This window comes from Drosophila innubila, chromosome X, assembly GCF_004354385.1.
Source record: "Drosophila innubila isolate TH190305 chromosome X, UK_Dinn_1.0, whole genome shotgun sequence".
Classification (NCBI taxonomy): Eukaryota; Metazoa; Arthropoda; class Insecta; order Diptera; family Drosophilidae; genus Drosophila; species Drosophila innubila.
The window spans coordinates 18526914-18550787 of NC_047626.1; the positions used below are offsets into that span (position 1 = coordinate 18526914).

Sequence of the window (23874 nt, forward strand, 5' to 3'; positions counted from 1 at the left end):
TAATAAATACACATTAAATTATTATTGTACAATGCATGTTCTTTGATTCTTTTAAATTTCTTCGTCGTTTTGCCTCTCCGTTCTGAGCGCATCAGCAATACAAAAAAAAAGAAAATAATAAATTTATATTTATATAATATTATTGGTATGTGTTCTATGTAGCATTTAGTAAGGACAAGCCGCTCTGTATGCCATTCCATAATTGATTGGTTGCCTTTGTCCTTGGGATTGTTCCTCCTTATGTGGTTGTTTTTGCTGTGGTATCAGTGTCTGTTTTTTTTGTGGTTTTTGTGGAAGCTGTTGCTGGAATCGAATAAAATAGTAAGTATTCCAAATGTCAGCTGGTTCAAGTTTCAGTTACTCACTTCCAGTTTGGGACTCACTCGCATCCAGTTGCACTTGCTGCAATGCCTCGTTGACTGTTTCTAATCGTGCCTCCAGCGGCGTTTCCTTCTTCTCCGTCTTCACAGAATTATACTTAAAGTCATCTTGAGTTTTCTGCTTTTGTGACGGCCGCTGCTCCACTTGCACTTCTACTTGCTGCTGTTGCGGATGCTCTTCGACAACATTTGCCTCTTCGGCAATGATGCCGTTGAGTACATTGACTGCCTCCTGGGCAACATTTGTCCCCGCTCTTTTAGCCGGTTGATCTCTCTTTTGTTGTGTGTACGTTTGCGTCCATTCGACGTGCTCCTTGTAATACTGATACACTGGAATCACAATCACCGAGATATCATCTACTGTAGCCGCTCCTTTGCTTTCTGACAATCGCCAGTGACCTGAAAAGTTTGCTTTGCCGCGTGCGCGCGCCACAAGCTCCTGGGCGGCCATTGTGTAGCGATGCCTCTCCGTTGGATAACGTGACAGAATTTGGAAGACGGTGCGTGCAACGGCCTCATTCTCGGATACATCCCATAGGCCATCGGTGGCCATCACGAGCATGCCGTAGTCGCCATCCTCATTGTGCTCATCGGGTATGCTGACCACTTGACTGAGATCACGCTGACGCACTTCGGGATGTGGTGTTAAAAATGGTTTAATCGGTGTGCGTGTATTTATTGCAACCAGTTGATGATCACCGAATCCACGAGTCACGCCCAGCGTGCCCAACAAGCGACTACGCTTGCCCTCTCCATAGACCACGGGATGAGCAAGATCCCTGCTTGTCACTGTCTTGTACGTCCAGCCCTTCATGTTACCTTTGCGGCACAGTATGCGCTGGCCCATATCTTTGATCTGTGGTCGTTTCGCATACTCCATGGCCACATATGCATCTTCAATCAGATCTGGCTGCAAAAGTGCCATGTTCTCCAATCGTTCGCGTTCCGTTTCCGGCGTATGATCAAACGAAAAGGGCGTAGAATAACTGAGTGTATCGTCTTCTGATGAATCCGCTTCAATCACCCCCTCATTAGACTCCGATGCTGCTGTTGTTGTCGGAGCTGTTGTGGTTGGGGTTATTGCTGTTGTGGGTGTAGCCTTCGGTGACGATCGTCGCTGGCAAAGCACAGCTCGACTGTCTCCAGCATTGGCCACATACATTTTTCCATCGATGAAGAGCACGACGCAGGCTGTGCATCCGCCTGCATTGCGATACCTAGGATTGTCTTGCCTCAACAGTTCGTCCATGTCAAAAAAGGCAGCCTCCAGTGCTCCTATAATTAGCTCGTCCTTTGACACCTTTCGGTGAAAGTATGCCGGATGCGGAAATGCCGGATTCACCTCAGCCGTTTCATCCCCGTTGTGTGTATCACGTGGCAACAACAGTTCAATGCAGTCCACCAGCTTCTCATGCAGAATGTGCGACAATTGATAGGAGGCAGCCAATGCGGCCCCATATCCAGCATGTCCATCGAAAATGCCAAAATACGTATACGGCAGATCGGGATGGATGTGATCTGGATCCGATAGCACTTGCCTGAAAATAACATGACAATCTGTTAGTCTTGATACATTTCTTAATGCTGCTCTTCTATATCTGAAAATTAGAACTAAAAAAATAACATTATATGATTGTGGCATGGCGATTATTGATCGGAGCAGCAATATATCTCCATCAAAATGAGCTACGACTATGATGAAATATCGATTTTTGCACAGATTGGGGCTATAACTGAGGATTGGTCAACCCAATGCATAGATTTCAATATAAGTGATAAAGGCTATAGTCGAGACCCCGACTGTAAAATACATGTTACATACTTTTGGGTGCTAACATTCCTGATTTTGTTGAGATTAAGTAGGCTGATAGATAATATTAATAGATAACGTTAATTACCAAGAAAAGTTATATCTTATCGATTTGAGTGGCAAACATTTAACAAAAACATGATCTGCGTGGAGTTTATAGAAGTCTGTGTGCCAAATTTGATTACTCTAGCTCTTAGTCTCAGTTTCAGTTTATTGCTTGCTTTATAGACTCGGCTATGGATGCTGATCAAGAATATATGTATGTACTTTATAGGGTCGAAGATACTATCTTCTCCCTGTTACATACACTTCAACGAACACAATATATCTTATACTTATTTTTTTTAAACTAAGGGCATAACAAAATGTTAAGATCGAAAATGTTCTAGTAAAGAAATGTATTCCCTGTTATTAGTATGAACTTTTTAAAATTTGTATGAAAATGAAAGTTTTTGTCAAAATACTTAATCTAACCATTGTATGATGATTACAGTGGGTTGTGAAACTTAAATTTTTTGCTAAATTCTTACCGACTAAAGGCCGCCTGATCCTCGTTCCACTTGGATTTGCCGGAATTGATGCACTCAGCGTAGCCTGTGTCCCAGGGAAGTATGCTGATGTTGCGCGGAACTATTATCGGTCGAATGCTGTGATCACTCGAGGCGCGCAGTTCGTCTCTAGTGAGCAGTTCTAGGAATAGGGGACGTGAATATCGAAACTTGTCTTGCAGATAGTTCTGGGCTGGCGGCGTATACGGCGTTATAGCCGACATAATGCTAGCTTTGAAGTTGTTCAGCATGGTTGGGCGAGGGTAGCTCCTATTACGAGTAGTAGAAGTTTTCCTTATTTCCTTATTTTATATTATATTTATTCTCGCAGTCTCACGTCTCACTCACTCCCACTGACGTGGCGAGCGACTGTCGTTTTTGTTTTTTGCTTATTGTTGTTTTTTTTAGTTATTGCGATTTGTCGTCCCTGTCTCGCTGTTATCTCAGCACTGCGGCGAACAATTTGTCATTATAATATACAATGTAAAAACAAATAAACGCAAGTAGCAGTGACTTAGCCGCTGGGTTTGCTTTATCTGTCCAATTTAATTTCTTTGTGTGCTGTGTTTAGGAATCGATTGCAACGATTTTCACAATATCGATTTGTTGTGGGTCACTATCGGCTGGTGTTCTCTCTTTATTATTATTACTCTACAGAAGAAATGCGTTTTGATTATTTAATTTAAGTGATTTCAAGCACTTTGTAGTTATATCGCTTACATAGACAAGCACCTTAACGATCAATTTGTTTGTTTAATGCTCCATCCACTGCGAAACATAAACAACAATAAACACATCCCATGTAATAGCATTTAAAGTTGTAAAAATCAATATTTACATTTATAACATTTAATGGCTTATTGGAAGCGCCATGCGCCAACTCTTTTCTTATTAATTCAATTTAATGGGCAATCAGCACGGGTCTCGCGTAATTAGCTTTTGCCTAAGCCGATTTAATATTTTCTCTTGCTGACGAATTGTGTATGAAAAAACAATAGTAGAAGAAGAAGAGTAATGCAAGTTATTTAGCGATGGTTTACAGCACACAAAAAAATATATATCGCACTATCGACGATACATTGATACAATATTGCGATAGACATGTGCATATTTTTAAACACAGATGGCGCCAGTAATGCCGTACACACAATTTTCAAATAAGAATGTTAACCAACACTAGGAAAACGGCAATTGACGTGCTAGAACATTTTTTCAATTGCTAAGGCCATTTTCTATGTATATTCAGCTATATTTTGCTATTAGTATTTCCTCTAAAACTATGCAAAAGTACACTGATCTTTAGATCAGCATCGTCAAGAGTAGACATTTGAGGCACCCAAATAGAACAAACTGACTGAACGAATAACGTATATTTCTAAAAACATACAAAATAGTGTCAAGTAATCAGTTCATCAGTTCATTGGTTTATCAGTTGATCAGTATATCGGCTCGTCTTCTTATCAATTTATCAGCTTAAAAGTCCTCGTCGCTGTGGTGCTCCGGCTTGTTGGCCGTTTTCGGTCGCAGCGGCAACTCTCCCGTTAGCTTCGATATGCTGATGTCATCGATGGAGTTTAGATCGACTGAATGACAGATTGATAACAGAAGAGTTAGCTGAGAACATTTCTGGCTTCCACTCAAACTCATACTCACAATCGTCGTCACCGGTGCCGGCATTGCCGCTTAGTCCACTCATGCCCATAATGTCACCCACATCGAGTTCGCTATCGGAGCTGCCAAAGCTGCTGTCGTCCGCATCGCGTCTATTCAGCATGCTGCTGCCAGGTCCGTTGCGTCCGTCGCGTCCGTTGCGGGTCGTCGGAGCGCCGCTTGCGGCAGCCGCTGTTGCACGTCGACTGCGTCCGGTGGTCGGACGAATGCGCGAGGTGGCGGTTCCGGGTCGCTTTCCAGTCGCCGCTGTTCCATTGGCCGCTGCTGCATTGGCTGCTTTGCTGCGTCGCAGCATTAGATCCTCATCGCGTATGTCGGGTATCTCCGAGTCTAGGCCAAATGTGCCTGGGCCTTGGAGGGCCACACCCACAATTTTATCATCATCATCAACGTCATCGTCGTCATCGTCGTCGTCCTCGATGAGACCTTCGGGTATAAATGGCATCGAGTTCTCTGCCGGCTTCTGCAGCAATGGTGATGAAATGGGCGTGGCACGTCGCTTGGTGCGCGCCTCCAGCTGTGTACGCAGTGCATCCCGGACGTGGAGGCGCAGAAAATAGCGTTGGAACAACTGCTGCAACTCCTTTTCGCACTCCTCAAACTCGGCCATGTGCGCTGGACGTATCTTCTGAAGCGCCTCCAGACGCTGCTTGGTCCGCTCCAGCTCCGCCCGCTTGCGTTGCAGCTTCGAGTTGAGGGCATTGAGCTCGACACGCGCATTCTCCAGCTGGGCACGACTCGACTGCAACTTGAGCTGGCTGGCCTGGATGGCATTCTTCATGGTGCGCTCCACGCTCAGCAGTTCCATGGGTCGCTGGGCCTGGGCAAGACGCGCCTCTTTGTTCACCAGCTCCTTGGACAGCAGATCGAAGAGGGCGGCGCCACGCTGCGTTAGATCCGACGATAGTTCACGGGCACGACGCAGTTCATCCATTTTATCGCCAATATCCACTTGATTGAGACTGCGATATTGCTCTCGCTCCTCATCCCGCTCCTCGGCTTCCGTCTGGGCGGGCGCAATCAGCAGGCGTGTTATCTTCTGTAGCTCCATTGCGCTAACGGCAGCCGCTGCATACAGCTTGCGGGGATTGAGCCGTATGGCCGATTTCGTCACAAAGAACTCGGTGGCCGAGCGTATGAGGAGCACACGCTGATCCTCCGTCTCGACGCCGCCGGCGAGCACAGTGCCCGGCTCCAGGAGACCGGCGAGCCATTGCAACAGCTCGGCGACAATATGAAAGCTGGCCAGGCTGCCGTGATGCGTGGCCAGCGACTGTAGCGGAAAGACGCGAGGAAAGCCCAACAGCTTCAGATGCTCACCCAGATCTGCAAGACACTCACTTAGATTCATTCATCTACAACTCCAACTCCAACTCGAACTCGAACCACTTACCCCGCACATCCTTAAAGGACATCCTGCACACAATTCGAGCTGCGTACTCAACTTCTCATCCAATATTATGTGCATTTTTTCAAAGCCTATTTGTTGTGGCTCTCTGCTTGGTTTCGCTTTTGTTTACGCCAGCGACGTGACCACCGCGTTGCCAGGCAACCACTCAACCACCCAAACACCCAACCAGCCAAACACACACCCACACCACACACCTGCCAACCGCCTGGTCAGCAATTAGCCTGCAAGATATCCCATAACAATGCCATATGTAAATACAAATAATGAATTAATGTTTGCATCAAATGAAAATATGTTTTCAAAACTTTTTCCAGTTCCTTTGTGACAACTGACTGAAACAATGGGCGTACGTGAAGGACTGAAACAGACTCATGTAAGCTCGTAGGTACAGTGGCACCTGCCTAAGTTAAACAGAGTCAATTTACTCTCGATTTATTGACTATTTAAAGCTGTAATATTTTAATTAGTCAGTCATTTTGTATTTGAAGTCTCTTTTTGTACCGTTTACTATTATTTTAAATTAATTCTGTATTTAAAAAAAATCCAAATTCTTATGCAATTCTGTTTTGAATACAATTTTAAAATTTTTGAATAGATTTTAAAATTAAAACATACTTAAAGCTGCAAAACTGTTTATTTATTTTTTTAAATTTATGTACGATAGATAAAATTTTTATTTTTTAATAATTATGGAAAAATTTTAAAATATTTAATATTGCTATTTTTAAAATATTTTTTTAAAATAATATTCAAAGCTGTTAAAACATGATAATAAAATGGTTTTTTTTTTGACAAAATTTGACAAAAAATGTGACCCAGGCGCACTTTTAAACGAATGAACTCTGTTTCCCGCTGCTTTAAAGTTTAAATGTAATTAATTGGCATATTTTTTTTATTCAAGTATGCATTAAAAACGCCCAGACATGTAAATGCAATTTTGTGGGGCTACTCGGCAATGAGGGGAGGAGGTGGGAGGTTAGAGACTTATTCATATATTTGTTCGTGTATTTCAGAATTAATTAAAATTGTTAACAGCACGCAAAACACGCCGCCAGTCAAAGCAGTCACAGTTACGGTCCCCAGCGACCGCAGAGTACAAACAATACAAATGTATATGACTTTACAAGTGGCCTCCGTTTTAGCCAATATTTACTTTACCAGAAAGCTATATCCGGCTACAAGGCTAGGCAACGATTCGTAGAAGCCTGGGAACGTGTGTCGCATTGTGGGTTGCCACTTTTGGACATTGCAACTATAAAATGGCATCAATTAAACATGCTTTACATGTTGAATTTATGATCTGACAGTTGATCTCGATAGCTTTTATATATAAATCTGTCTGAATTTAAGGATTTAAACTGAAAAAATACAGTTTTTATTAAACTTTAATACCCGTCTGTTCATCTGTACGAACACATGAATTTTAGAGACTATCAGTCTCAAGACATTTTAAAGAGATTTTTCAGAGCTAGACAAAGCAAAAACCCAGTGATAATCAAGCTTGCGTTAGTGATTTCACTACTTTCTGATACAGACACAAGCATTCAGTCCAAAAATAATTTCACATTTAAATTTCGTGGAGATATAAGAAATATTTCAGTTAAAGTTATAAAAAGAATATGTTTGACTGCTTTCATCAAAACATTTTTACTTACACTTGGTACTCAATATTTGATTTTCCCATTCCTGTTGCCATATTTCTATGAGAATAGACAATGAATCAGTTACCGCTGGCATCACCAGAAGTCGGATGGATGATTCGTTAGTATGCTCGATTAATTGATTTATTCAGCAATTGTACCAACTGTGAACAACAGCGGCAAAAGCAATAATAGCAACAATGACAATAGGAGCAACAATGGGAATGAACCTTTTTGGCAAACCAATAAAAGCGACGGCAACGTCATGACCACAAATGAACGCACAATAATTGTGTTCCATGTGCCATGATGGCACATTACAAATGTCAAAGTATGTGTAAGTGCAAGTGTGTGTTTGCGTGTGTGTGTAGTACAGCATAATTATGACCTTGGTATGTCAGCGTATTGGACAAATCGAAAGAATAATCATATAGTTGGCCATCTATTTACGACTGTGCACGTCCTGACACGTCAAAGTTCAATGCCCAAAAGCCACAGGAGGCAGTCCGTCAACCACTTTGCACCACATCGCCAGTATCACGATTACCAGCACCACCTAAGCGACTCCAACAATGATGATGAGCAATTAAAGCGAACGCTTTATCAAAATATGTAGTTTGGATAGACGAGTGCTGCCCACAAAATTATTGAGTGAACTCTGCGCAGTGCTGCCCATTGTGAACTACACATAATGAACGAGTTGTTAGTGGAATTTATGTTTATATTTACAGATTAGACATATTATAAATATAATGCATATTATAAATATACACGTTATACTAAAATTAACACGAATAACAATTAATTATTACAATCGAGTTATTATTAATTATGAAAATCTATTAAATTCTTATAGAACACGAGTTAGTTATAAACACTTTTAGACTAACGTCAAAATATTAAAAAAAAAAAAAATTGTTAATCTGTAATCTATTAAACTCAATCAATTCAAAGCAATCAAAATTTATTTAAATTCCTATTTACTTTATTCGATAATCATAAACAAATTTTTAAAGCATTGATGATTAAATGAAACTCATTTAGACTCCCTCTGTTACATTTCAAATGTTTAATGTTATGGCATGTGGCATGCGTGTAATATGAACTAGTTCGAAATGCGAACTTAGTGCTCAACTCCTTTGGCGCTAATGCCAAAATAAAGATATCGTCTAAGGCAAATTTTTTGTGCTGTTTTACTTCAACACACACACACACACACACATACACTACTAAACAAGTGTCTTATGGCACACACAGACCACAAATCGTTACACTGAAAAATTTTTGGTGAAAGCTTTGAAAGTGAATGACAAAAGGTGACCTTATTAAAGCCGATTTTTTTTAAGGTCGCAATTATCAGTGATATAAAGATAACTTGATATAGAACTATAGAAATTAATGTCAAATTAAAAAAGCTCTTAGCTTATATAAGACTTGTTTGTTTTCGTAATTCTTTCAATTTTTTTCGAGTGTATTATTGCGAATTTGCTGTGGTGAGTAAAAGTCAACTTTCGTCATAGTCTCAGTTCTGGCGGGAAAAATGCGTGAATGTTCGCTCTGCGCCGAAGTAAAAATTAATATATAAATCAAACCTCCCAAGTTGTTTAACGAGGGAAGTGCTGTTGCCCTTTCATGACCCTTAAGGGACTTGAACTCTTTACAAAATATTAACAAAAATTCAAGCGCACGCCCTTTTAGCCCGAGAGTTCGAGGCGTGTCATATCGTATCTTAATATCAATTTAATTGCGCATGAAATTTGCCACACTTTCAAGCTAGTGAGGAAAAAAAGCTACAATTTATTGAAATTCTGTGTGTCGGCTCTCTTGTTGCGTTATCCTTAAAGCCAAAGCTCAATAAAACACGCACACACCCAATCGCCTGGGGCTGCCCAGGAGCATTGTGTCTAAATTTAGCCGCCAGCTGCCAGTATCCTGTCTTGTTTGCCCAGTGAAATCAATTTCTTTTCAATGTGAGATTTCAATTCTGGTTTTCCCATAAGTGCATTGTCCATAAAAAACCACTTCATTTATTCGTAGTGAGATAATAATACATCAAAAACTAGGAAACGGTTTTAAATTACATTTACTCGATTATTATTATGACGATCAATCGAGATAGTTAAATTGATTTTCATGAAAAATCGACAACTAAACTCTAATTTTAATCAGCATCACAAGTGGAAATTACATTTTTTTTACCGCTTCAAGCTGTCATAACTTTGTCAAATCTTAATCGATTATCGTGCAGAATGTCAATTTTATCGAATTTACACTGAAAAAAAAGACCAAGTTCTAAAATCAAGAACATTCATCTTAAATATTTTGTTCTTAAAATAAGATTATTTTGAGACCAAATTACTAAAACTAAGATTATTAATCTAAAAAATCTTAAAATCTTAATATAAGAATAAAAATCTTAAATTGTTAGGAAAGTATAAATAGGTACTATTTCGTATCAAACAAATGATGGCACCTAGCGCTCTGGTTAGAGAGGCCGCTTCAGCTGTGAAGCAGTAGGCGGCGGTTCGAATCCCCCTCGTATCAAATTAAAATAACATTTATAAAATTACTACAACAGAATAAAATATAAATACATCAAAATTTAAAAATAAAAAAAATATAAATTTAAAAAATAATATTCATTTATTTTATTTTTTGATTTTAATTTTAAGAACATTTTATCTCAAAATAAGAACTTGGTCTTATTTAAAATGTTCTTAAAATCAAGATGTGTTCTCTTAATTCAAGAATTTGATGTTCTCGACGCATTTTTTAGACCAAAAATCTTAGTTCTGAGACCAAAATCTTGATTTTGGAACATTTTTTTTATCAGTGTAGTATAATAATTATAAAGTATTTTATAATATTTTGGATTTACAATTGAAACCTGGTTAAATGTTTATTTTTTAGAGCTGTCTGAAATTGGTTTGTAAGCTACTCAAAAAGAAAAAGATATAAAAAGCAAAAGCGAGTAATTCAGTTATATTTTGTGCTTAGAGGGTGTTGAAGGACGCTTGTAGTACACACTTGAAATTGGTGCTGATAATTGCAGCTCAGTCTAGAGTCCAACGTTCAAAGTCAGGAAATACTCGTGGTCCCAACAAAGGGAAACAACAACAAAGGTGACAGCTTCAGTTGCTTTTGTTATGGCTTAGGCAAGACACTCAATGGCGCTGACTAACAACCAGGTGATATCTCCAAGTACTCTTTTTCTCTCTTCCACAAATGCAACCAAATCCCAATGGCGGAAAACTTATTGATGCCACATAGCGTTGCACTTAAACGGCAACCGGATAATTTGCTGTCAGGATGATGCTGTTGATGGTGTTGTTTATGGTGTTGTTGTTGCTGCTGATGCTGCTGATACTCGTATCCTTGTCGCATTCGTTAAGCGTCCACACGGCATGTCCTGTTGGCCTTCTTTTCCTGCCAGCTGATTTATCCACATCCTGTGACGTCCAATGGCCAAAGTGACCTCGCTGCGTAATTTGCGTTTCGTTTCATATCACTTGGTGTCTCGAATGAAGTGCACATTCTCTAATTAAACAGCCAATGCTCCAGCTAATGAGTTCATCCCGTAGATATGCACCATAAAGTGTACATTCGCAATACAAAGTTTCACTGAAACTTTTCCTTTCGTTGGAAAAATGTTTTCTTTTAACTAGTTCAGTAGAATTTTGGTTCTAAAATATTTCAATCATTTTATTTCATATTGATAATTTTATTTATGATTCTAAAAGATTATTTTCTAACACAATTTAGATTGTTAATGAAAATGCTAGATTGAAATAATTAAATTCGAACAACAACTTAAATCTAGGCTTATTTATATCTTTTCAGGCGTATTTTTCAAAACATTAACTCATTCAGTGATTCATTCATTCATTCATTCAGTCATTTAAAGTAATGTTTAATTATGTTCTGTTAAATCTTTATAAAATAAAAAATTTTTTCATACTTTTAGAAATGTGTAGTTCTTGTTCTTGTGTAAGGAACTCAAACTAGCAAGTTGTTAAAATAGATTTAAAAGCTTAATATAATGCTATTAATACAAATCAAATAAATATAATGCGCAAAGGGGATTTGTATTTAAATTAAAAATGTTTATAGTTTTATTCCAAGTAGTGAATATTAAATCGAGAATTCAACGCCTCATCTGCAGCTGTTGTTAATCATCAGCCGGAGTCGTAAACCCAAAGAAAACTTTCTCAATGATGAGATGCTGTACGAGCATCCCCCTACTAACTATCGATTACTTGGACTGGTCATTGCTCTCTTCAGCACAAGCACTTAAAGACTCTCGTGTCCGGTGTTGAGGTTATAAAAGTCTTTTTTCTTTTTCTCCCCCCAAATTGAAATGCCAAATCCACGTTGGCTCCCATTACGGGCAACTTTTGGCGCTTAGCTTTGATTTAAGTTGATTTTGTTTGGGTTTTGTTCTTGGTACCGCAGTCACTTGAAAATTAATTTAGATTTAAACCGCAGGCAATTGACGCAAGTGCGATAAATGAACCGCAGACCAGAGATCTGTCTGTGGAATATGAGGGGGAATGTCATACTGAATCTGTCCACAGCTGCATTGTATCCTTGCTAAATACTGTGGTCGTCCAATCTCAGATAATTGAATTTATCACTATCGTCATTATGAGCATCATCATTACCACCATTCATCCTTCCTCACGTACGCTCTCCCTGCTTCCTCATCTTCTTTCATTTCATTACTTGTTTTTGCTTTTGCCCAAATTGTGCGTTATAATTTAATTTTAACACCTCCCCCAAGTTCATGCCTCCTCCACGCTTGCTACTTAAAATGTGGGCGCGCCTGGGCGTGGCAAGCAGCAAGCAATGCTCGTATTTAAATGCTGCAGCATTCATTCACAACAGCAACAACATTTTCGACAAGTTCGCTGTGCAACGGAGAGGCAGCAACTTTTTCAATTGTTGTTTGCACAATGCTCCAGCATCCAACACCAAGAATTACAACAACAACAACAGCAACAACAACAACAGCAACAACAACAGCAACAGCAACAACAACAACAGCAACAACAACTTTCACAAACCGCTTCATTTTGACATGATGAAGTAAATTGCAATTAACACGTACACAAACACACACACACACACACACAAGAGGTCATACACACACACACAGTGTTCAACTTTTGTTCATGTTGGGCAACTTTTTGAAACCCATTGAAGTCTATTGTTATTTGCCTAGCAGATCCTTTGACCAGTTGACTTTAAGCCTCTTTTTACTAAGCAAACATTTTTCTACTTTCATTAACATATTCATTTTTCCATATCCATATCCAAAATGAGGTGTTTAAATGTTAATTAACATTTGTCAAATCATAAACACATTAAAGTCTATTATCGTATTGCACTAAAGTTATTCAAAACTCTACAAATTAAATGTTGCGATAATCTTTAAGCTTGAAATTGTAACTATTCTTTCATATTTTCTACATATATAACTTTTTGTAAAATCTTTTATTCAGATTCTAGCAGCAAAATACTTTAAATAAATTTTTGGATCCTCGGAGATCTATAAGAATTTTGTTTACTTTTGGCTTATTTGCCTATTTTAAAGTCATTGGCATTTCATTCGCATATAGTCCTTGCGTAAGAAGACTAGAAAACGTTCTAGTAGGTCAAAAATCCATATTATTTCGGTGCCGTAAAGAGAAGAAGAATTTGACAACTATTGCATGGAAACCTTTCCGCTGGCGGAAGTTTCTGGTCTATTCGAAACTGGTCTTTAACAATAATCAGTCCTGTTCCGGTTTTCACTTTCGGCAAGATTTTTTGGAATTGAAAATCTTGAACCTGTTCTAATTTCATTATAGAAACTTTTTGTATATTGATTTCTCTTTGAACTGATGAATTTAAGTCTGAAAAAATATAATTTTGAAGTACTTAGCATAAATGCAACTTAAGAAAATACATTTTATGAAATCCTATTAAAGTGGAAGTGAAAACCGGAACAGGCCTGTATACTCCTAATTCATACTTAACAAAGACTCGCTATAACCATAAATATTATGAATGATTTTTTTCTATGTTTATAGTCAAATTAAATATATATACCTGTGTATGCCTTTAAAAAAAATAAATTAAACATCATATTTATTTTTTGGTTTCCTTGTTTCTTCACAATTGTCCACAGATTTTTAATTGGATTGAGATCAGGACCATAAGCTTGAAATGTTCATTTCCAATCCACTCCTTAACGATTTTCGCAGTATGTTTCGCATCTGCATCCGTATGTATTTTTAGCAGAAAGATGCTAAAACTCGCAACTCGCAACTCGACTTGGAGCATGAGCAACGTCCTCCTCCATATGCTGGGATAAAGTTTTTGCTGCCGTTTGCCTAATTCAATTTTAATCTACTTGGTTGGGTTAATACTCGCATTTCCCCGCAAGCATCCGTTGCCCCATCCGACAGTCCGAGAACATGCCACAAATCGCAGCACGCACGCAGCAGGCAGTCAAAATGTCGTTTGAGACCTCTGAAAATTGTGTCCCTTGTTGAGGCATTTGCCTATGCTTTAAGTGCTGTGCATGCGGCAAACTAATACACACGCACACACATACACACGGGCACACACATATGGACACATAGGCACACCGATTGGCATTCAATGTGATACCTTCAATGTGACTGATGACAACGCATCAATTCCATTACTAATTGGTTTCGTTTTTAGCGTTTGCTGCAATAGAAAACCGCAACGGTCGATGGAACGGATTGAATGCAACATCAAATGTGTGCCACCGCAGAAACATACATAAACACACAAAAACACAAGTACATTCTACATGCACATGTACAAATTGCTTGTGGCTAGTATTCGTGTTTATGCGGTTCCTAGGATCCGTTTCAAATAAACTAAATTGTTTCAATTTAACTTTTTTCCTTTTGTTGAATTGTATAAATAAAATAAAAAATTCAGTTAATAAAATCAACTTCAATAGACGTTTTCTCAGCAATAAAGTTATGATACAAATATTATATTACAAATAAAAAATAAGTTCCATATAAAAATGTTTCATCAATTTTTCAATTTGTTTGGAATATCAATTTTTGATACCGATACTAAAATTTGACATTATTGATTGTTGAAAATTCCCTGCTGTATGCAATAGGTTGTAATCAGATATCATGATTGCTGATTGCAATTTTAGTATATATATTTTTGTTTTATTTCTTTTACATTTTGAGTTCAGTTAATAAAACATAACTAAGCCAAAAGTACTCGTCACCTAACATATTGGTTTGTATTTTTTTATGTACAGCATTTTATAAAGATTGAATGTTAATTTAATTTAAGAATGGAACATTTGAGTTTTTAAATTGCTCTTGGAGTTGGAAATTTGGAAATTGACACATTTTTTCTCTTTAATAACCTATAAAATTTATAAATTTCTGAATCATTTTCTCGTTGAAGATATTGGCTTTAAATGCTGAGTAAATATTTATTTCAGAATTCCATACTAGAGATCCATTAAACATTTTTTGGGCAATGTTTCTTACAGAGGATTTACAGATGATAAAATAACATTCGCTGCTAATGTGCTGCCAACTATGTTAATAAATAACTCACATGATTTACAAATAAAAAATATGAAGTGCTGCCAACTTAAGCTGCCAAATTTCCTAATTATCTACACATAATATATGTGTATTTATATGGCTTCGGTATCGCCAACTTAATAATTTGATTTACTCATTTACTCCCATTGCCGTGTGCAGCGAGTCATACATTTTTCTTCATTTCCACAATGACTTCAGCTACATTTTACTAGTTTATTAGTTTGAGCTATGCCACAAAGCCCCAAGGGAGCTGTGAAAATCACCATATGAAAAGCTGAAAAGCCAACGAACCGACCAAAAATACGAGTACACAAATTTTGTGCTTGTAATTTACGCAAAGAGCACGTGAGATTCATTTGGGCGACGCGGCGCTTGTACCGTTAGACTTTGCAGTGTTGGGCAGTGCAATGAAGAAATATGATGCTACAAATGGGAGACAACAACACGGGCAAACGAACTCTGGAACAGAGCACATACTCGAACGGGGACAAGTGTCCATATATGAACATATAACTAGCTCTTGAGTCTTGACCATGGAATGTGGGCGCTGTGGATATTTTTTGTTATACTCTTGCTATAGGTATTATCATTTTCTCACGAAGTGTGTAATTTTAAATATTCATGATTAGAATGACGTGTTACGTCGATATAGCCATGTGATATAGCCATGTTCATCTCTCCGTCTGTCATTCTAAGAAATGAGTTTAGGATTCTTAGCTTTTGCATGTGTTTTATTAGTTTTTTTTAGGTTATTATAGTTAAATTCAGTTTAAATCACAGAATTATTTACATATAATGTTTTTAATTTCAAAAACATTTTTCTTTAAATAAGAACTTGGTCTTATTTGAAATGTATGTTCTCGACGCATTTTTCAGACCAAAGTTCATTGTTTTGAGACCAAAATCTTGATTTTAGTAAATTTTTTTTATCAGTGCAAGAATATGAAATCTTCGGTGTGCTGAAGACAGTCTTTCCTTCAAGTATTATTATTTTTTGCTGCTAAGTTTGGGCATGTCTGTTGTCGCATCCCTCTTCCCATGCTATTCTATATGCTCTCACTTTACCGCACGTCGCAGTCATCCATTTTGAAGAGGGAGTCAACGGACAAACAACTGCAAACGACGACATCAAACACTTTGCTCCTTAAATGTGTTTTGTTATTGTTTGGACTTTTCGATTGCCGGCCTGCCTGGTCAGCGTCCATTGTCTGTGTCCCATTTTGTGTGCCCTGGAGAATTGTAAATATTAATGAGGGTTGTTCCTCTCTCCAAATAAAATGACTAACAATATCCAGACTCCCGTCGCTCTATCAATGTCTTCAAGCAGCTCGGCAATTCTCAATTGCAGTTCCTACACAATATAAAAGTGCTTAAAAATCACGAAGTTTTAATAACTCAATTTGTAGTAGTGGACAATTTTCATTAAGCCTAAAATCGAGTTCGGAGAATGAGAAAATATCGATGCATATATATTAAAAAACTCAAAGTGAACTTTTAACATAATTAAAAATAGTTTATTACTTGAGGTTATTGGAAATTCCATTACATTTTCAATTTATATAACGTTTTCATATCTATTACAGTGCTCTCATAAATTTAAGACATGCCATATTATTGGTTGTCTACTCCAAAGTGTCACTGTACTACAGTTAAATACGAGAATGGGCAGTTTCGTTTTATTTGTTGGTCAGCTTCAAGTTTATTTTGGGCTATTTTTGTTGTTTTCGTTGTTATTGCTATTGTTTTTGTTGTTTTTTTTTTTTTTGTGTACAGTTTTCTTTTGCGGTTGTAGCCATAACAAATTTGTATGCTTGTGTGTCAGTTGCCCCCGCGGTGCTGACCTTGAACTTGTTTGTAGTCTGCCAGCTGCGAGGGACATGCATCCAACATCGTGCTGGCTCTGCTGCTGCCACTGTTGCATGCAACACCGTTCGTTTCGTTCTGAAATGTGTGCCGTTTGGGACTTTAAAATTAATTCTGTCCAAGCCCATCACATGCATGAAGAGACTCTATAGATTCAGCTTCGATATGTACAGGGACTGTACACAAGGATATAATTCACCTGTCCTCCATGGTCAGTTAAAATAGTTATGCTATTTGCCATTTTATTTTACTTTTTATTTATTTATTTATGCACGACGAAAAGCAGTCGGGAAAGAGAAAATTACCAAGTATAAAAATTAAGTTAAAAATAAACAATAAAATTAAATATAAATTATGAATATATAAAAAAATGAATATTATTAGAGTAATTTTTCAAGATATGTTATAGCGAACGATGATTCCATCAGGCCATACGTGTCCATGACGTGTCCTATGAGTCAGATCTGAACCTCGTCACTGAACAATAGTGCGAAAATAGCAAAAAGTTTAAACCCGGCCCAAACTATAATAAAATGTAAAGATTCAATGTAAGAGATTGTTCGTTTGAATTAACCAATAAGCTTTAATTACTACTAACAAAATGGTCTGTCATATTATTATATGTTATTATACTTGTATGTAAGCGTACTATGCTTACAGGTTTTAAGTCATTCTCCTATCACAAATGTTGAATCATTGCTTTATTAATTCTTACCTGCGAGCTTAGGTCAAATTATTCAACTGTCATAAATAATAATTTTCGATATTACTCAAGGTGGTGGGGTGTCTATTAAAGAGTCCCAAAAATAATTGCACTGGCATGTCAAAGAAAAAGAAAATCAGTCACAAACACGCACACAAATCATTGAAATCAATTACAGTTGCTAAGAATTGGTCGGAGAAGGTAATCAATGTAATAAAATGGGTTGGGGATTTGGGTCCATATTGAGGTAGGTCAAACGGCAGGAAATTAAAAACCTTTTGGAGACAGCGGGTCAGCTAAGGCTAGGCCTATTAGCTTGAACCTTGACCCTAATGCTGTTGCGTTTAATTTTGACTTGAAGTAATTTTGCATTTTGCTGTTAGAATTTCCTGTTGCTTGATATATAAAGGACACTCTCACACACTCACATTCAAAATATGAGCTCACATTTCATTTGCTCAAAGGCAGCACACACACCGACAGTTAGTGAGAGAAATATTTGTACACGAACGAAATGAAATGAAATGGAATTCACGCATTCCGTCAAATGACGCCTCATCGCCAATACAGTTTGTCACGTAATTGTTTTGACACAAATAAAATGATTGATATTTGATATTTTTTTAATAGTAAAGCCCAATGGATATCATCTTTATTAAGATAAGAAAACTAACTATAATACCAAGATAAGTTATTTACTTTCGCAAAATAAAAAAAGTGTTTAATTTTATTGTCAAAACCATTCCATTATATACTGTACATAAATTTCGATCGTTTTGCAATGCTTTAACTTATTTGTTTGGGGTTTTCGCATTTCAGTTTCATTGTACAATATTGAATGGTCGGGTGAGCGTTGAAGCAGGAGTATGGGGTAAATAAATTAATAAATATTCTGTTGCAAAGGCTGCAAAGTTATTCATAACAACGATTAAACTCAATATTTCTTTCACTTTTTTAATAAATGAAAATAATATGGCTGAAATCTGTATTAAATAAGCTCTTTAATGCTTCCGCATTTCTATGTAATTTAATTGTATTTGACATTCGGTTTGTAAATTATAAATTTATAAAATTTTATTTACAAAATGTTGGAAAAATTATGAGAATTATTTATAAGTTGAATACTTTACCTTTCTGCGAATATATCTTTTTTTAATATTATATTTTTGAGCTATGATAGCATCTTTTAGTTTACGAGAATTATTTCTAAGGCACTTATGCAAAACTTAATAGATTTTAGCACTTCTTCATTGTCTTGAAGGTTGTCTATACCTTAGTTTTAAAAACATGTGTAAATTCTCAATTTATACTTGGGTCAATAACAAAACAAAAGTGTCTATGCTTAAGAGTTTATACATATTTGTAAGTATAATTTATATAGATGTTGTGAGATGGCTTTTTTGTGGTAGTTGATAATTTCACAAAATTTTATAGCATACTTTTATGCGCGCTGCATAATAAATACGCATACGGCGCGTGTGCCCGTCAGCTATAAATGTAATTGCAGCCTGCAAGTTGCTGTGTGGGTTTGAAACAGCTTGGGGACTTAAAATTTATGTATGACTTTAATATTTCAATGCGCTTAATGTGCATTGGAAAGATGATGACAAACCAATCAACAGGAAGAGGGACAGATAGAAAGAGAGACTAGAAGAGTGTTAAAAAATGCAATGTGTACTCGGAGGAACGTGTATAACCATATATTTGTCCTCGGTGAATGGTTCAAGTTGCACGCTAATCTTTCTCTATTTCTATTTCTGTAACTGCACTTAGCTTAAATTATGGGCCACATGAAGAGCTGATGACGTTGATGTTGCTGTGCTGTCGTTTTTTTTTTTCGAGGAAACATGTCATCATCACCTGGTGAGCGGTAAAGTAAATGCGAAGAGTCGTAAATAAATAATTTCGCAATGATGACTGTTGATATGTGACATTTAATTGGGATTTATGTGCGTACTTTCACCACTCGATTTTCTGAGGGTCAGCCACGCTTTCATGTCCATTGTCCTGAGCACCGAAAGGAACAAAAAATTCCATAGGCACCAGCAATTTAAAGTAATTATGCAACTGGAGAACAAAGCAATGTACATTGCCAAAGAGTAATTCGAGAATTCGCAGCTTAATTAAATCTCCTCTCATTCTCTCCCACTTTCTATGTCTCTTTATAGTCGTGTTGCACGTAATTTGATTTCGCACTAGGTTCATTTTGCAGGAAAAACTTCAACCGGCATAAGAGACAAATTCTTGTCGTTGCAGTTGCATTTCTGTTGCAGCAACATTCAATTTTCCGATATTTCCCGCATCATTTTTCAAGGCACAAGCATAGAGCAAAGAAATATGAACGTACAACGGACTTTGTGCAACGTATAATGGATCTTGGAATTGCCAATTACCAAGTGCAATGCGATGCGAGGCATGCAACATGTGTCCCCAACTCCCAACTCTCTGTTGACCATTGAAAACTGATGTCGAACCTGTTGCGCAGTCATCGAAACTTTCTCTTTCACAACGCAGCAGATTTGTCAATGGGACAGACGTAATTAAGGTATCTTCTGACATTTTCACCGTATACCCAGAGTAAAAATGTTCAGCTTAAATTGTCATACAATATGTGCTTACACAATATCTTCTGCAACAGGCAGCTTTAAACTTCAGTGAAATAATTTTTGAAACGGTAAGCTACTTAGATCTAAATTATATTATCTATATTTATATTCAATCATTAAATAAATATGCTCACCTTAAGATAAGATTTATGAGTTTATTATTTGAAATATACTATATTCAAGGTAAATAATGAAATTAAACACGAAAATGTTTCAATTAAAGACACTTTTACAGAATAAAGGCTCAACTATGTATGACCCGGACTGTTTACACTGGCTATTTATACAATTACTTGTCAAATTATCGTATATCTTGACCCAATTGCAATGCAGTGCATGAGGCAAAAATTGGAATAAATAAAAGCAACAGCCATAATAATAACAAAAACAACAAGCACAAAAGGAACTAACAAAATGTTATTTTTTAATTTGGTGTAAAATTAATTTACTGTTTCATGCAAAGGGACTTGGAGTCGACCTCGGAGCGCGTACCAAGCTCTAATTGACAGCGGGATGTACCAAGAATTATTGCCCCCAATATGTCGGTCGTCCTCAGAGGCGCATTGAACTAGGACCCTGACAAGGGAGTGGGGTAAGAGCTGGGGACTGGAGGCAGCTGGGCGATAGACGCCGACAAACTGCATTTAATTCGACAGCTTCGAAGATTTATAATCTTATGCCAGCCTGACAAACGCAGATGAATGGATCAATGCGTCAATCTGTGGGTGCTGACTGGTCATGTGAGCTACAGCAATTCCTGTCTATTGCTGTTATTGTTTGGATTCCAAATACAGTTTGAAAATCGCCAGCTGAGTTTGTTACTTTGTCAAATATTCTACACAGAGCAAAACATAAAATCAAGTATATCGTGTATATAACGTTACATTTAAAATATTTAATTTGAGGTTATTCAAACTTTAATTTAGTACAACTCTTTTCTTCCTGTGTAATCAACACCAGACTTTGATATTCACAAATATAATTTTGATCATTATCATAATTACAATTCAAATTAGCAGCATCCGCTGCAACGGTCACGTTCTTTTTCTCCTCGTCCTTGACCCGTTAATCCTGCCTGTCCGCTAATGAGTTTTATTTTGAGGTTTGCCAACGGAAATGAACTTAGTTCCGTTAATAATTAACTTCATTCAGTGATTAGATAAGCAATACCCTTTGCTGAGAGTCTACTCAAATATTCACAAGCTTTGTTTTTTAATGCTTGCATAAGCAAGAGAATTATTTAAATAAGACAGCGAAATCCAACGGGAAATGCCGTGGCATCTTAAACTAAAGGGCTAAATTTTGTAATTTTTGTTAGAATTTTGTGAATTTTCTGATAAAGTTTCTTGAATTAAATTTGTAACTTCTCTCCCAGAGTGATGACGAGCTTTAAACCTTCATAAAAATTAACACTTTAATTTTATCTTATTTTGATTTTTAAATTTTCATCAAATTATTAATTAAGCTCAGAGTTATTTCGTTTAGCATTTTCTATTACGTTCAATTTAAATTCACTGTTAAAACAATGCTAAACAAAGCGCAGTGTGAGACTCAAAATGGCACTGTCAGTTAACAGACCAAAGTAGAGTTTGCATTAACAGCTAGCTGTAAGCAGAGAGCAATGTTATCGATAATATCGCGCCATTTCAAACACTTGTGTGCCATCGATAATTCAGAAGCAATAACGCAGCCGAATGAGGCGGACGTGTGACGCTCGCGCGCGCATGATTTTGCATAAGTGCCGCAAAATGCGCGCGTGTTTCAGTTTCTGTTTGTGTTGTCATTTGTTGCTGGTGGCCAAGTGAATTTGCATATTTATTTTGCTCGTTTTATTCTCGATCATGTGGTACTCAATAAGTACATACTTAATAATAATACAAAAGTAAACAATTTTATTCAATCAAACAAACTAAACAACTCAAAAACTAATAAAACTGAACGTGGTCACTGAGGGACGTGCGATAAGAAGAACAACAACAGCAATAACAATAACAATTGGCCGACACTGCTCTCGACTGCAGCGACAACAACCACAACAAGCAAAGTGCGTGTTTTTATTTTAGTTGCATTCTTGCGAGCGTCGCTGCATCTGCATCGTCAACAGCAGCGCAGCGACTGCACTGCAACAGCGGCGTCGGCGTTGAAAGTTTGGAGTCCAGCGGCTTCCAAAACGTGGCTCAAAAAGTAATTAATCTATATTCGTATAATTAATACATAATAATAATAATTGCACTTATTACTGCATTCGTTCGTGTTGTTTCCCCATTTTTTTTTACTGTGTCTGTGCTGTGCTGTGTTTACCTGTTAATTAGTTTACCTGCGACACGCTTTGTTTTTGTTTTGTGTTATTGGTGAGTTGATCTGTATTCTTTTTGTTTTTGTTTGTGAGGCGATATTTAAATAGTAAGAGTCAAACCAACAGAAAAACTGCAAATGTTTCCCTTTTCACATTTTCATTCACATTCGCATTTTCAGTATTTGTTTTGTTTTGTTTTGTTGCATTCATTCTACGCAGCATGACGCTGACTGCTGCAGCAGCAGCAGCAACAACAACAGAACACGTAAACCGACGGCGAAGATCGTCCGCTGCTGCCTGCTCTTAACTCTCAACTCTCAGTTCTCTTTACATTCTCTATACTCCACAGTGTTGCCAAGTTTTCATAAGCAAAGAATCTGTTGTTAGTGTGAAGAAGGTCGATAAAAGCTAAATTGTCCAACAAAACAATGTAAAAAATCAAATTATTTATTTTTATTCTGTCAGGTTGGTTGAGATAACTTTCAAAAAAGCAAAATTTTGTTCTTACTAGTACTCCAATTTTGACCGAGCGTTTTTATGACAGCTTTATAGTATGATATAGTGGTCCGATCCAGGAACTTATATACCAAGCTCAAAGGCTCTTACTCTTATGGCCTCTGGGATCCTTGCGTTCAAAGAGCTTGGCTAAATCGGCTGTTGATCAGTATCAAGAATATATATACTTTAGGGGTTCTGTCACGTCTCCTTCTCCCTGTTGCATTTTGCCAAACACATTATACCTTTTTCGTGGCTATATTTAATGGCTACAGCGTATAAAAATGACACGTTCTTTTATCTATTAAAATTCAAGGCACAACTAAGAAAAACTTTAGTTGCTATAAAATGTCAAAATATTCATTCAACATAAATTTTAAAATGAACTTAATTTAATTAATTGATTGTTTTTAAAGAAATGGTCATTAATATCTCTAGAGATCTTTAATAGAACTGTAATGCTGTTAAACTTTGATAGAAATATTATGATAATTTTCTCACGATTTTTCAATATTAATTTTGCAAATTGATGTTTCATATATTTTTGTGATGGTAAAAAACACATTAACTTCAGATTTTAAAATAGCCGGATTAAAAAAAAGCTGTTCTGGCAACACTGATACACACTCTCCCACACTCTCTCTATCTCTCCAACTTACTGTCACTCTCTTTGGCTGTTTGGTCACTTTTCGCTTTTGCGGTTTGCAAGTTTTATTAGCTCATCTTAAGCTTTGAGATCTTAAGATAACTGTATCTCTCAATCATTCCAAAGCATTTGGTATATTTTTTTTTCTTTTTGCCAAAATAAACTGCAAGTGAGGCAATTTCTCCCTTTCCTCCTCCTCAATGATTG

General features: G+C 37.1%; 3 protein-coding genes across 7 annotated transcripts in view; 1 reads left to right on the top strand and 2 right to left on the bottom strand.

Annotated features, from left to right (window-relative positions):
• Positions 1–18: 18 nt before the first annotated feature.
• LOC117793055 (protein phosphatase 1H) lies at positions 19–3735 on the bottom strand. 5 transcript variants are annotated; one of them, XM_034633570.1, is made up of 5 exons: positions 3586–3735; positions 3459–3506; positions 2721–3389; positions 366–1918; positions 19–303 (listed from the first exon to the last, which is right to left on the bottom strand). In XM_034633570.1, the coding sequence occupies exons 3-5, from the start codon at positions 2987–2989 to the stop codon at positions 239–241; spliced, it is 1887 nt and encodes a 628-aa protein (XP_034489461.1). In that variant the 5' UTR covers positions 2990–3389; positions 3459–3506; positions 3586–3735; the 3' UTR covers positions 19–238. The 5 variants fall into 5 exon arrangements, with proteins under 5 accessions (XP_034489461.1, XP_034489436.1, XP_034489470.1 ...); XM_034633545.1 differs by having other exon boundaries at positions 2721–3506; XM_034633579.1 differs by having other exon boundaries at positions 19–297; positions 3459–3734.
• Positions 3736–4208: 473 nt separating this feature from the next.
• Positions 4209–5824, bottom strand: LOC117793555 (clusterin-associated protein 1). Its single transcript, XM_034633903.1, has 3 exons — positions 5803–5824; positions 4392–5735; positions 4209–4321 (listed from the first exon to the last, which is right to left on the bottom strand). The coding sequence occupies exons 1-3, from the start codon at positions 5822–5824 to the stop codon at positions 4212–4214; spliced, it is 1476 nt and encodes a 491-aa protein (XP_034489794.1). The 3' UTR covers positions 4209–4211.
• Positions 5825–21924: 16100 nt separating this feature from the next.
• Positions 21925–23874, top strand: part of LOC117781629 (adenylate cyclase type 9) — a 55408-nt gene continuing 53458 nt past the window's right edge. The window contains exon 1 of the mRNA XM_034618418.1: positions 21925–22414. The gene's annotated coding sequence lies outside the window, so the exon portion shown is untranslated. The remainder of the gene's footprint in view (positions 22415–23874) is intronic.